Source organism: Gopherus evgoodei, chromosome 10 (assembly GCF_007399415.2).
Source record: "Gopherus evgoodei ecotype Sinaloan lineage chromosome 10, rGopEvg1_v1.p, whole genome shotgun sequence".
In the NCBI taxonomy this organism is placed as follows: Eukaryota; Metazoa; Chordata; order Testudines; family Testudinidae; genus Gopherus; species Gopherus evgoodei.
The window spans coordinates 40669585-40683429 of record NC_044331.1 but is presented as its reverse complement, the minus strand read 5'-3'; the positions used below and the strand labels follow the sequence as shown (position 1 = coordinate 40683429).

The window sequence follows — 13845 nt, the reverse complement described above, 5'->3', positions numbered from 1 at the left end:
ATTTTTAAACAGTGAGAGTAACTAACCATTTGAACAACACAAAAAGCATCACTGACAGTTTTAAAATCAAGACTGGATGTTTTTCTAAAAGATTGATCTAGGACTTATTTTGGGGAAATTCTATGGCCTGTGTTATATACAAGGTCAGACAAGATGCGCACAATGGTTCCAAGGGTCCAAGGCCAGAAGGGATCTATGGAGATGTCGATACTCCTGTTAGGACTGGTAGTATTGCTAGATCTGGTTCTTCCCCCTCCCCTTCCATGGGCTGCTGAGGGAGCTCTGGCTAATCTCCGGGGGGGGAAGAAAGGGAAGGATGGATGGTGAGATTCAGGATATTGTAGTATGGATCCCATAGTCCCTTGTAAAACCAGTGAGAGGGATCCAATATAGGTTTGAAAAGATCTTCAAGACATAGTTTAAAAACAGTCCTGGGGGGAAGGGTCCTGCATCTTAGGAGGTCACGATAGGGCCTAGAGCAGGGATTGGCATGCAGCCTGCCAGGGAAATCCACTGGTGGGCCGGGATTGTTTATTTACCTGCAGCGCCTGCAGGTTCAGCCTACTGCAGCTCCCACTGGCCGCAGTTCGCCATTCCAGGACAATGAGGGCTGCGGGAAGCAACGGCCAGCACATCCCTCGGCCCATGCTGCTTCCCGCAGCCCTCATTGGCCTCGAACGGTGAACCATGGCCAGAGGGAACCGCGATCGGCCGAAACTGTGGACACTGCAGGTAAACAAACCATCCCGGCCCGCCAGTGAATTTCTGTGATGGGCCACATGCCAAAGGCTGCCGATCCCTGGCCTAGAGGATCCAGTCCCTTCTATCTGGGATGATATCTCTTAATGGAAGCAATGTCAGTTCTTCCCCCGTGTCAAATTCCCCAGAAGAGGAAAATGTAGGCTCCAGTTCCAGTGGCTGTGCTGCCAGAACCATCATTGTAGAAATACCCTGACTGGTAGGAAGAACTTCTCTCGTAGCATTCATGGACCAATGGTGTTAGAATCTACCTTGTCAGGACCAGGGCCAATAGTAGGCAATGTTCTAGATCTAGAAGGATGATATTCTCTGAAATGATGTACCTATTGCCAGTCATCGGTGTGAAGAGTCTTCTCCTTGTGTTCGTTTGAAGCTGGCATGGAAAGGTCCTTGGAAAACAGTGTTTCATTATGAAAGCATATGGATAAAAATGGAGCATGAGGTTCTCAGGTGTCCCCTGCTGGTACTGGTGGTTGTCCAAGCCTTGGCTTGTGTCTCTCCTTGCTCGGTACCAATGGTTCTACTCCTGTCAACAGTGCCAATGCAGAGGCACCTTTAATTTTTGGAACCTCCGGGTTGTTACCATGACCCCATGGGCTCTTGAGCCTTCTGGAAACAGACATGAAGTGTCACCTGATTTAGAAGGTGTCGGGTTCGCAGCCCTCCTCTTAAGAGTGGGATTTCTCTTTAGGCTTCTGAAAGTGCTCCCTACCTTCATAGTAAGCCTGGAAAAGTATTGGCGTTACCTTTCCTAGGCGCTGTATTAGATGTGCGAGAGCTAGACCTTGCCCATTATACAAGATGGTATTTGCCTGGTCTGGATTGAACTGATGCTTCATAGTATTCTCCATTAGATGTCTCCTAGCTCTGAACTCCTGTTGATTGGGAAAGGAGCAGATGATATGGCATTCAGGTATGAGCTTTTCCAAGACAGAAGAGGCTCCCCTCAAGGTTGTTGTTTACCAAGATGAATTGGGCAGGAAATGCTGTTCTTGAAGGTCAGATTCCTGGGCATAATCTGTATTGCATACCCGGGGTGGGAGGGAGTAGAAGGAGGCAGAAGGGAGCGGTTCCAAATTCTAACTAACCAAAATAACTCAAACTAATACTTACCTAACAAAAGGTTTTATTTTACAATATTTACAGATTCAGAGTTGGAGGGGCAGTTCTGGGGACCCTGGAGGGTTCCATCTCAGATCATGTGGGGGCAGAAAGGAACTGGCAGTATGGTCCCACTTAAACCAGAGCACGAGGAGAGAAAAAGCACAAGGGTGGACCAAAGACAAGTCCCACCAACAGTGAGCAAAAAGCTTGAGTTTCAGGTGCATGGAGCACATGTGTACCCCCACAGTGGAATATACAAAGGGACCAGCACTTGAAGGAGTACTGTGTCCAATTCTGGGTGCCACACTTTAGGAAAGATGTGGACAAATTGGAGAGCCCAGAGGAGAGCAACAAAAAATGATAAAAGCTTTAGAAAACCTGACCTACAAGGAAAGGTTGAAAAACTGGGCATGTTTTTAGTCTTGAGCAAAGAAGTTTGAGGAGGGACCTGATGAGTCTTCAAATATATTAAAGGCGGTTATAAAGAGGATGGTGATCAATTGTTCTGCATGTCCACTGAAGGTAGAATAGGTTAGATATTAGGAAAAAACTAACTATAAGGAGAGTTAAGCACGGGAACAGGCTTCAAACGGAGGCTGTAGAATCCCCATCCTGGAGGTTTTAAAGAACAAGTGGACAAATACCTGTCAGAGATGGTCTAGGTTTATTTGTTCCTGCCTCAGCACAGGGGGCTGATGATCCCTCAAGTTCCCTTCTAACCCTACATTTCTATGATTATATAACATCACTACTACATATTTTTGTAATAAAGTGAAATTTACTAGTGTTATCCAAACTTGTATAGTGAAATTTTACTTTACATCACAATGCCCCCTGGCAAAAATTAATTACATACATAAAATAAAACCCCACCACTTCCTTCCATCTCCTGCTCTTAGAGTCACTTCTGCCTGTATACAGACACACAAAAAATGGCTCTGTGCTATCAGTAAGTCAGATTCAGCTACCTACCTTGACATGCTGCATTAATTGCTGTTTCTGCATATACACTAATTGACACTGCGGACACTTAAATACTCCCACCAACAGCTTGTTGGCATTCTGTTGGAAGTGCTCCTGGAGCAGCTTCTTCTTGTTAAAGACAGTCTCACAAGAACATTTGTAGATAACCCTGGAACAATTTAAAAAAAATAAAATTCATGCTCAGTTTATTAACTATTTTGAAAAAACACTAGATAGAAGAAATCTCTATGATTCAGTCTTGGAAAGGGAAGTTACTTATCAGTGAATGGAGTTTTTTCAATGTGCTGCCTGCACATAGCCATGTTTTTTGGTTATACCCTGAACAAGCTGCAGAGGCCCCAGAACCATTTGAAGCAATTAGTTGGAGGGTCTGAATGCATCCGGCATATACTGAGTGTTCTAAAAAGAGGCTCTTAAGCCCTGCATAGACTGGGGGGGTAACCATGAATATACAGAACAATTCATTCAGAGACTACCAGCTACCTGTTACTTTCAACCCAACCTGATTCCCCCTACCCATGCACCACGAGCTCTTTCAGCCATGACTAGTGGGGAAGAAGAGGAGGTTGCAGAGTGGAGAACACAAGACAATTTCTCCAGTTTCTTTAGGCAGTGGCACCCCCATCATCCAGAAGCCAGAGGAGGCAGTTGCAGTGCAAGCTCCTTGCCAGCAGATGCCATTCTTATTCATGGGCAGGCAAGGGGCTGCAGCTGAGACTCCTCACTTCAGCTGCTCTGCTCCCTCCCTATCTCTCCACCCCCAAACTTAGGAGGCTCTGAGTTCAGGGGAGGGAACTTTGGCTTGGCAGAGACTGAGCCCCTGGCAAACAGCAAAAGCAGCAGTTTTTCCTCCTCCTCCTCCTGAGGGCTTGTCTACATTACCGGCTGGATCAACAGGCAGTGATCGATCCAGCGGGGGTCGATTTATTGCATCTAGACTGGACGCGATAAATCAACTGTTGAGTGCTCTCCCGTCGACTCCAGTACTCCACCAGGGCAAGAGGCGCAGGCGGAGTCGACAGGGGAGCATCAGCCATCAACTCACCGCAGTGAAGAAACCGGGGTAATTAGATTTAAGTACGCCGACTTCAGCTACGTTATTCATGTAGCTGAAGTTGCGGAACTTAGATCGATCTCTCCTCCTCAGTGTAGACCAGGCCTGACACTGACAGGCAAAGGAAGGAGATAGGGGGTGGAGGTGGGACGAAATGTCAGTTCCAGAGCCATCCAGTGGCTAACACAGTTCACACAAAACACTGGGCAAACATCAAACAGTGTAAATGCTTCCAAATGCTAAGGGTACTTACTGAGTAGTCTTGTGAGGCTCTTCTGGGTGCTGGCGAGTAATATGGGCAGTGGTACTGTCTGCAGATTTGAAGGCCATTGGACAAAAAGAACATTTGTGGAAGACTTCGCAGTGTTTCTCGTGAATGTGCGCTTTCAGCATTGCTAGCGACATAAAGACAACTCCACAGTGGATACACCTGGAAGGCAGAGGGGAAAAAATCTGTATTACAAATACCAAGCATTGCCTTTCCAACAGCCAAAGGGAAATATAAAAGTGAAGAGTGGAGGGCACCACAGCATGGTGTTAGCTCTCATCTGACCCCCTCAGTAGTGATCTGGAAGAGGCAGACTGAAGAATGTTAATGGAATTCATGAATTGTAAGGCTTTGCCCATGCACTGCAGCATGGAAAGTAAGGGGCTAACTGATGGCGCTCCAAAATCATTGCAGGCATTGGCTAGCACCAGCTCATCAGCCTGCCCCTTCAATCTAATCCCCAGCTCCCTGTTTCACGTTAACTCAGCGATTGCCTGTGTGCACCAGGCCTGATGCAACAGCTTGTGGAGCTCCAATTTCCACTTGGAGCTTGGCCTTCGGTTCCGTCTGGAGGTGGCGGTAGAGGGGGAGAAAGACACTGTGCATGTCCTGACTCAGCAAACTGGGGGCTCTAGTGCTGTCCAGCTGGTATCTTGCACCAGCACTAAATTCCTACTGAAAGGCTAAGGTAACTGAAAGCAATCCCACCCTACTGTTTTCTTCTCTGTCCCCCAGGAGATTGAAGGGAAGGGGGGAAGTTGATGGCCCTATCACATGAACACCCTGTTTAAAATAACCTTATAACCTCCCCTTGTCCCCACCCCAAACCCTCATTGCAGCATCTGTTCAGATTACAGCTCCAGGGCTCAGCTCCCCAGCCTTGTAACTATTTCCCAGCAGGATATTTATGAGAATGCTGGGAAATGTCCATCATCAGTGAGAAAAAGAAATACAGAAGGAGCTTAGAGAAACTAAGAACACAGACAGGAAAAAGGAAATGAGATTCAGCTCAGAAAGATGCAATTAATAGATCTGGGGAAAATAATCCAAATCACAGCCATTCAATGAGTGAAATACATTTGGAAAGCAGTAATGTTATAAGAAACCTAGGAGTGGGAAATGGTAAACACAATACAATACAGTTCAATATGGCAGCAAAAAAGGTTATTATGATTTTCAGATGGGATGTCATATGTCCCCCTGTATACAACTCTGATGAGACTGTCTCTCTAGTATTGCACTCAGCACCAAGCACTTCAGGACCAGAGACATGGAAACAAACGGGGGTAGAGAGAGGAGAGAGAAAAGAAACAAAAATAATAAAGGGCTCAGAGGGAATGATTAATGGAGAATACTGTTGGACTGGGTAGGCAAGTGCCGGCTGGAAGAAGAGCAAAGAGTGGCCTCCAGGGATAGGACACCCAACTCACCTCTCTGCATCTGGCTTTCTTCACAACTAAGGCTATGGCTACACTACAGAGCTTACAGCGGTGCAGCTGCATCACTGCAACGTTGCTAGTGCAAACATTCTAAAACAGATGTGAGAGACCTCTCCCATCAACTTCCTTCAGCTCCCACGAGTGGCGGTAGCTATGTCAGCAGGAGAAGCTCTCCTGCTAACATAGCGCCATCCACACCAGCGCTTAGGTTGGTGCAACTTATGTCACTCAGGGGGGTAGCTTATTCACACCCCTGAGCGACATAACTTATACCAACCTATGCTGTAGTGTGTGTATAGCCTAAAACAAAGGGAAGGGACAGTAGGGGAAGCGAAGGTCCTATAGACAAGGTTTTCCCAAACTTTTATCATTTAATCCATTCATTCAGTCTCTCCTCCCAATTACAGAGACCTGGAGATACTGCTCCCACTGAACTGGCAACAACTGCTTACAACTTAACCATTCCTTCTTTCCAATCATTCTACCTTTTCTCCTTATTCAAAACACACAAAATACTATTCTGTGTACCAGTTAAGAGTGCTCTACACAAAACATGCCTATAACAAAACTTCAAAAAGCAAGGAAAGGAAAAGGTAAGCCCTCTAACAGCACATGCCCTCTCCTCCTCCACCTAGATATATGCACCTGGCACAAATAACTATACACCATAACCTTAGGGCTTGTCTACATTTACAGCACTGCTCCGGTGCAGCTGCTCTGCTGTAGCACTTAGTGAAGGGGCTACTTACACCAATGGGAGAGCGTCTCCTGTTGGTGTAGGTACTCCACTTCCCCGAGAAGTGGCAGCTATGTAAACGTGAGAAGCCCTACCATTGACATAGCACTGTTTACACTGGGAGTTAGGTCGGTATAACTGCGTCGCTTAGGGGTGCTGATTTTCCATGCCTCTGAGCGACGTAGTTAAACTGACATAAGTTGGAGGTGTGGATCAAGTGTAACTCTGTTGCTAGGACGCCAGCCCTTCACCAATCCCTCTCCAAACTCTTACAACAACAAATAAACCAGACTATCCCACTGACTCAACTGTCCCTTCTGCACTGTTCTGGGAAACAACATTCACTCACATTTGGGATCTGAGGTTATACATCAGATATGTTATGCGTAGACCGTGACCCTAACAGGATGCGTGTGTATGGATTTCCCAGTTTTCTTAGCTTTAGAAAGGATCTCTGACATACCAGCAGCTGCCTTGAAACAGGATCTTCATGACAGTAACCAGCCACTCAGGAGCTTGTGAAAATAGCTCTCTCAAAGCTCCTCCTCTCCGGTGCACAAGTTGTTGCTGGAGACCTCTTAAGCAGCTGGTGTGCTGAGATCACTGCTTTCCATGCTGGACAGTTTTGGTTCATTGCTTCTCTCTGCTCCTCTTTTGTTGTATCCATCTGTTTTCCCTTGTCTTCTGTTTAGACTTTTAGCTCCCTGGGGCAAGGACTGTCTTAAGTCATAAACTTTAAGGTCAGAAGGGACCATTCTGATCGTCTAGTCTGACCTCCTGCATAACGCAGGCCACAGATTCTCACCCACCCACTTCTGTAATAAACCCCTAACCTACATCTGAGCTACTGAAGTCCTCAAATCATGATTTAAAGACTTCAAGGTACAGAGAATCTTTCAGCAAGTGACCTGTGTCCCACGCTGCAGAGGAAGGTGAAAAACCCGCAGGGCCTCTGCCAATCTTCCCTGGAGAAAAATTCCTTCCCGACCCCAAATATAACGATCAGCTAAACCCTGAGCATGTGGGCAAGACTCACCAGCCAGATACCCAGGAAAGAATTCTCTGTCGTAACTCAGCTCCGTCTCATCTAATATCCCATCACAGGCCATTGGGCATATTTATCGCTAATAGTTAAAGATTAATTGCCAAAATTAGGCTATCCCATCATATCACCCCTCCACAAACTTATCAAGCTTAGTCTTAAAGCCAGGTATGTCTTTTTCCCCCACTACTTTCCTTGGAAGGCTGTTCCAGAACTTCACTCCTCTGATGATTAGAAATCTTCGTCTAATTACAAGTCTAAACTTCTTGATGGCCAGTTTATATTCATTTGTTCTTGAGTCCAAATTAGTACTGAGCTTAAATAATTCCTCTCCCTCCCTGGTATTTATCCCTCTGATATATTTATAAAGAATAATGATATCTCCCCTCAGCCTTCGTTTGGTTAGGCTAAACAAGCCAAGCTCTTTGAGTCTCCTTTCATAGGACAGGTTTTCCATTCCTCGGATCATCCTAGTAGCCCTTCTCGGTACCTGTTCCAGTTTGAATTCAACCTTCTTAAACAAGAGAGACCAGAACTGCACACAGTATTCCAGATGAGGTCTCACCAGTGCCTTGCAGAACGGTACTAACACCTCCTCTTCTCTACTGGAAATACCTCACCTGATGCATCCCAAGACCGCATTAGCTTTTTTCACGGCCATATCACATTGGCGGCTCCTTCTCCTCCTTTGTAACTTCCAACTGATAAGTCCCCAGCTTATAACAAAAATTCTTGTTATTAATCCCCAAATGCATGACCTTGGGCTTTTCACTATTAAATTTCATCCTATTACTATTAATCCAGTTTACAAGGTCATCCAGATCTTCCTGTAGGATATCCTGGTCCTTCTCTGCATCGGTAATACCTCCCAGCTTTGTGTCATCCACAAACTTTATTAGCACATTCCCTCTTTTTGTGCCAAGGTCAGTAATAAAAAGATTAAATAAGATTGGTCCCAAAACCGATCCCTGACGAACTCCACTAGTAACCTCCCTCCAGTCTGACAGTTCACCTTTCAATAAGACCTGCTGTAGTCTCCCCTTTAACCAGTTCTTTTGCCACCTTTCAACTTTCATATTGATCACCATTTTTTCCAGTTTAACTAATAATTGCCCATGTGGAACAGTATCAAATACCTTACTGATATCGAAGTAAATTAGATCCACTGTGTTTCCTTTGTTTAAAAAATCTGTTACCTTCTCAAAGGAGAATATTAGGCTGATTTGGCACGATCTACCTTTTGTAAAACTATGTTGTATTTTGTCCCAATTACCACTGACCTCAACGTCCTTTACTTTCTCCTTTAAAATTTTTTCCAAGACCTTGCATACTACAGATGTCAAACTAACAGGCCTGTAGTTACCCGGATCACCTTTTTCCCCCTTTCTTAAAATAGGAACTATGTTAGGAATTCTCCAGTCGTACGGTACATCCCCTGAGTTTACAGATTCATTAAAAATTTTTGCTAATGGGCTCGCAATTTCATATGCCAGTTCCTTTAATATTCTTAGATGAAGATTATCTAGGCCCCCTAATTTAGTCCCATTAAGCTGTTCGAGTTTGGCTTCTACCTCGCATGTGGTAATACCTACCTCCATATCCTCATTCCCGTTTGTCATCCTGCCATTATCCCTAAATTCCTCATTAGCCTCATTGAAGACTGAGGCAAAGTGTTTAGATATTTGGCCATGCCTAGATTATCCTTAACCTCCGCTCCATCCTCAGTGTTTAGTGGTCCCACTTCTTTCTGTGTTTTCTTCTTATTTATATGGCTATAAAACCTTTTACTATTGGTTTTAATTCCCTTTGCAAGGTCCAACTCTACATGGCTTTTGGCCTTTCTAACTTTATCCCTACATGTTCTGACCTCAATAAGGTAGCTTTTCTTGCTAATCCCTCCCATCTTCCACTCCTTGTAGGCTTTCTGATTTTTCTTAATCACCTCTTTGAGAGCCTTGCTCATCCAGCTTGGACTACAACTCTTGCCTATGAATTTTTTCCCCTTTCTTGGGATGCAGGCTTCTGATAGTCTCTGCAACTTTGACTTGAAGTAATTCCAGGCCTTCTCTGCCTTTAGATCCACAAGTTTTTCAGTCCAATTCACTTCCCTAAATGATTTCCTTAATTTTTTAAAGTTAGACTTTTTGAAATAAAAAACTCTAGTCACAGCTCTATTTTTGTTTATCCTTCCATTTAGTTTAAACTGAATTAGCTCATGATCGCTCGAACCAAGGTTGTCCCCTACAATCATTTCTTCTATGAGGTCTTCACTAATCACCAAAACCAAATCTAAAATGGCATCCCCTCTTGTTGGTTCAGCAACTACTTGGTGAAGAAATCCATCAGTTATTGCATCTAGGAAAATCTGAGCCCTATTATTATTGCTAGCATTTGTCCTCCAGTCTGTATCTGAGAAGTTGAAGTGTCCCATGATCACACAATTCCCATTCGTATTTGCTTCATTAAAAAACATTAAAAAGGGTCTCTATCCATATCCTAATCAGATCCCAGTGGTCTAGAGCACACACCAAGCACTATCCCAGGGGAGGCTCTAGTAACTTTCTTCCCTAATGTGATTTCTGCCCAAACAGACTCTGTCTTATCCATTCCATCCCTTCTTATTTCTTTACAGTTAACCTCATCATTGACATATAATGCTACTCCACCACTTTTGCCTTTATTTCTGTTTTTCCTAAACAGCACATACCCTTCGATATCTGTACTCCAGTCATGACTACTATTCCACCATGTTTCCTGTTATCCCTATAATATCTGGCTTCACTTCCTGCACCAGTAACTCTAGTTCCTCCATTTTGTTACCTAGGCTCCTCGCACTGCTGTACAAACATCTTAATTTTTGCTGTTTGGCTTTACTCACTTTCTTTACCCGATTAGGCACAGACATTCTACTGCCAGTATCACCTATTAGACTGGTATCTACACTACCCTTCCTCCTTATGTCCATTCTCCTACCCACAGCTGTATCCTTTTTTACTTCGTCGTCTTCTCTCTCAATGTTAAAATCTAGCATGGGGATTACCTGGACATCTCCCAACCACCTCCCCTGAATTCCTAGTTTTAAGCTCTCTTAATCAGTTGTGCCAGCCTCCATCCTAGAAGTCTATTTCCCTCCCTACTCAGGTGAAGTCCATCCCAAGAGAACGGTCCTCTGTCCATGAATGCCTCCTAGTGGCCATACATCCCAAAGCCCTCCTTATAGCACCACTACCTGAGCCATCTGTTGATCATCATAATCTTGTCACAACTTTGTTGCCCTTCTGTTTTTGTTCGTGTGGTGTGTACAACGCCTAGCACAGTGCAGCCCTGGTTTATGATTGAGGTTCTTAGCAGCTACCACAATACAAATAAATAACAAAAAATAATCCCTTGTGGTAGGCCTCAACACCAAAAGAGAGGCAGGGATATTGACAGAACCAACAGACTACTGTGATCACACTGCTCCCCTTCTCCAGCCAGCTAGGCACTTCAAAATATAATCTTGTCCTTTGCAAAAGGAGCTGCTGCTTTGTCAAAGATCCTCCCCTATGACACAACACAAGGATGCTGAAGTACAAAACTCCCTTCCTCTTGACTACGGTAAGCCCTGACCCGTGACAAAGGAAATATTACCACGGAGCATCTAATAAAAGGCAGGTGCTCTCCTAAAGCGTTCAGGATGTATTCCAAATGTCACACTGGAGAATGGAGGTAGTTGATGAAACATGTTATTTGACAGCTCTCTGTTCCAAATTTTCAATTATGAGAAAAATGCCAGTTTTTTCATTTTTGTTAATAAATTTGAAAATTTTTACCAGTAACCTGTGAATTCTGCAGCCATGAAAACTGCAGCAGATTTTACCTCCACCTCAGAATTGTGATTCAGAATCTCAGATTTCATGTGAAGTTTCGAACCCTCATGGTTAGAAGAACAAGCTTGAAAGCGTAACCTGAGTGAAGCGAATGCAGTGATGTCTGCCTGAGGTTGCAGGCAGCCTGAAACGATCTCTCTGAGAAAAGGAACTAAGTTATTCATCTTAATGGGCTGTTAACTCAAATTTAAAGATGGTGGCATATTGCTGAAAACTAGAGCGTAGGGACAGTGAAAAATAAATTGAATCTGAAAACAAACAGAGGAATTCAATGAACGTACAATTAATTTTTATATTTAATTCAATACAAAATCGCCATTTATAAAATGTATTGGTAACAGCTACAGAATTTCCATAGTGCTGCAGAATCTATGGACTGTCACAGAATTTAGGTCCATCTTGCCATTGAGTACATGGGGCCTTGCATATTGAAAGACACACTAAATCTCACAGAGCAAGACTTTCTGCTGTATTCCAGCAACCCAAAGGGACTAAAAAGCCATCAGATTTGGCCAGCTGAGAATTCTTATAGTGTGGGGGAGCTTCCACCTGGCATGAAGATGTGTACCTGGTTCCTATGTGAATCACTCACCCCACATGCAAGAAAGGAGACAGAGAGGAGCATGGCTGGGATACAGCTGCACTCTGGCATTCTGTGGTCTGTTGGGGACCACAGTTAGCTGTCTTAAGTTTGAACAGCCCTTAGATTACTCTAACCCAGGAATTCTCAAACTGGGAGTCGGGACCCCTCAGGGAAAGTCACAAGGGGAGGTCAAGAGCTGATAGCCTCCACCTCAAATCCCGCTTTGCTACCAGCATTTATAATGGTGTTAAATATATAAAAATGTGTTTTTAATTTATAAAGGGAGGTCACACTCAGAGGCTTGCTATGTGAAAGAGTCACCAGTAAAAAAATTTTTAGAACCACTGCTCTAACTTATGCCAGGGCCAGTACAGATATGCAAGGAGAATCTGGGTTTGTCTACACAGCAAAGAAAAACCTGCAGCTGGCCTGTGCCAGCAGACTTGGGCTGTAGACTTTCGGGCTTGGACTGGGTGGGACGGTCCCAGACTTCAGACTCCAGAATAAGCCTGGAAGTATACACAGCAATGAAATAGCCCTGCAGCCCGAGATGGCTGGCATGGGCCAGTTATGGGTTTTTCTTTGCCGTGTAGACATACTTTCAGGGAGCTGTAACCAGCACAAAATAGCTCTTACAATCTTGCAAAGATTATGTACTACTTATCTTAAAAGCAAAATTTTCCTGCAGATTTGTGGGCTCTCCCCATTTTGGAGAGCATGGATGGGGTGTTAACTTCCCCAGGAATACCCAGGTCCTGTTGTTGAAGGCACATATCTTTCTAAATAGAAAGCTAACAGTAAAAATAAATCTAAGCTTGAGTGGGACTGATGCCAGTGGGTATAAAACTGGAAAGATTTCAGGGCCAATATTTTCAAAAGTCACTAATAATTTTGGGTGCCAGATTTGAAAAAGAAAAAGAAATTGGTCAGTTCGTATAAGCTATTTTTTTTCCTTTTTTTTTTTTATTAGTGAGCTCAAATTCATTTCAGCACTCAGAAATTCTAATATTTTTTATTTACTGTAATCTTCTTCTCATTACATGAGATATTTTTTAATCTGTTTTGCTGTTCCAGAATGCTTTTCTTCATTGGAATGTGTGAGCAATTATCAACCCAAATAAACAGACATTATCCATTTCTCAAACTGGTAGGTGGCAGTGATTTTTATGCTATCAATATATTAAAAACAATCTTTCAGTGGGACTTTGGATTCAGCCCTTGCACCTTAATCTGCCTAATTTTCTATAACAGGTAATAAAAAAATCTGTCTTTTTTCCAAAGAGCTGAAATAGTCCCCCATTCTTCCTCACATCCCCAGACAGACCCTTATAAACAGAACAAACCTGTATCCAACTTTGCGAGAGTAATGCAGGCAATTCTCCTTGACATGGGTTTGGAAATGGGCTGATCGGCACAGTATCCCGCACTCTGGGCAGCAGTAAGGGGACTTGTGAGTATGGATTCTTTGATGAGCACAGTAGCAGCACTGGTTAGGAAGCATGATCTGGCACACTTGACAAGTCTGGAAAAGAAAAAAAAATCATATTAACCATTTATTCTACACAATTTTTTCTTAAGTCATCTAATTTCATCCTAGAATCATTCAAATTGGAAGAGACCTAAACGATGCCTGGTTTTGCCTAGTACACCTCTACTGATGGAGATTCCACAGTACCTTGGCAGCTTCTTCCACAGCTGAACTCTTAAAAAGTCTTAAGTTAGAAACTATTACAATGGGACCACTCATTCCAAGACCATGTCTTGTGTCACTCATAATTCTTTTAAAAACTTTCACTTATTAGGCTGAAATTTTCTATATTTGGTCTCTTCCTCAAAGTACATTGTTCTGAAAAACTTCAGCAAAAATCGTTCAGTCTTTTTTTTGTGTAGAAGGTGAGAGGAAGTAAAATAATTAATGTTTCCCATTGTAAAAAAACCTTTGCTTTAAAAAAAACACCTTTAATGCTGACGTCATTCTGGTAAAACGTGCATTTGACTGTCCCTTGG

General features: G+C 43.5%; 1 protein-coding gene across 2 annotated transcripts in view; it reads right to left on the bottom strand.

The window, feature by feature from the left end:
- ZNF592 (zinc finger protein 592) overlaps nucleotides 1-13845 on the bottom strand; it is a 94450-nt gene that overhangs the window by 21563 nt on the left and 59042 nt on the right. For both annotated transcript variants that reach the window (XM_030577759.1, XM_030577758.1), the window contains 3 exons: nucleotides 13182-13360; nucleotides 4155-4331; nucleotides 2836-2995 (listed from right to left, as the gene is read on the bottom strand). In XM_030577759.1, coding sequence (XP_030433619.1) covers nucleotides 2836-2995; nucleotides 4155-4331; nucleotides 13182-13360 — 516 coding nt within the window. The remainder of the gene's footprint in view (nucleotides 1-2835; nucleotides 2996-4154; nucleotides 4332-13181; nucleotides 13361-13845) is intronic.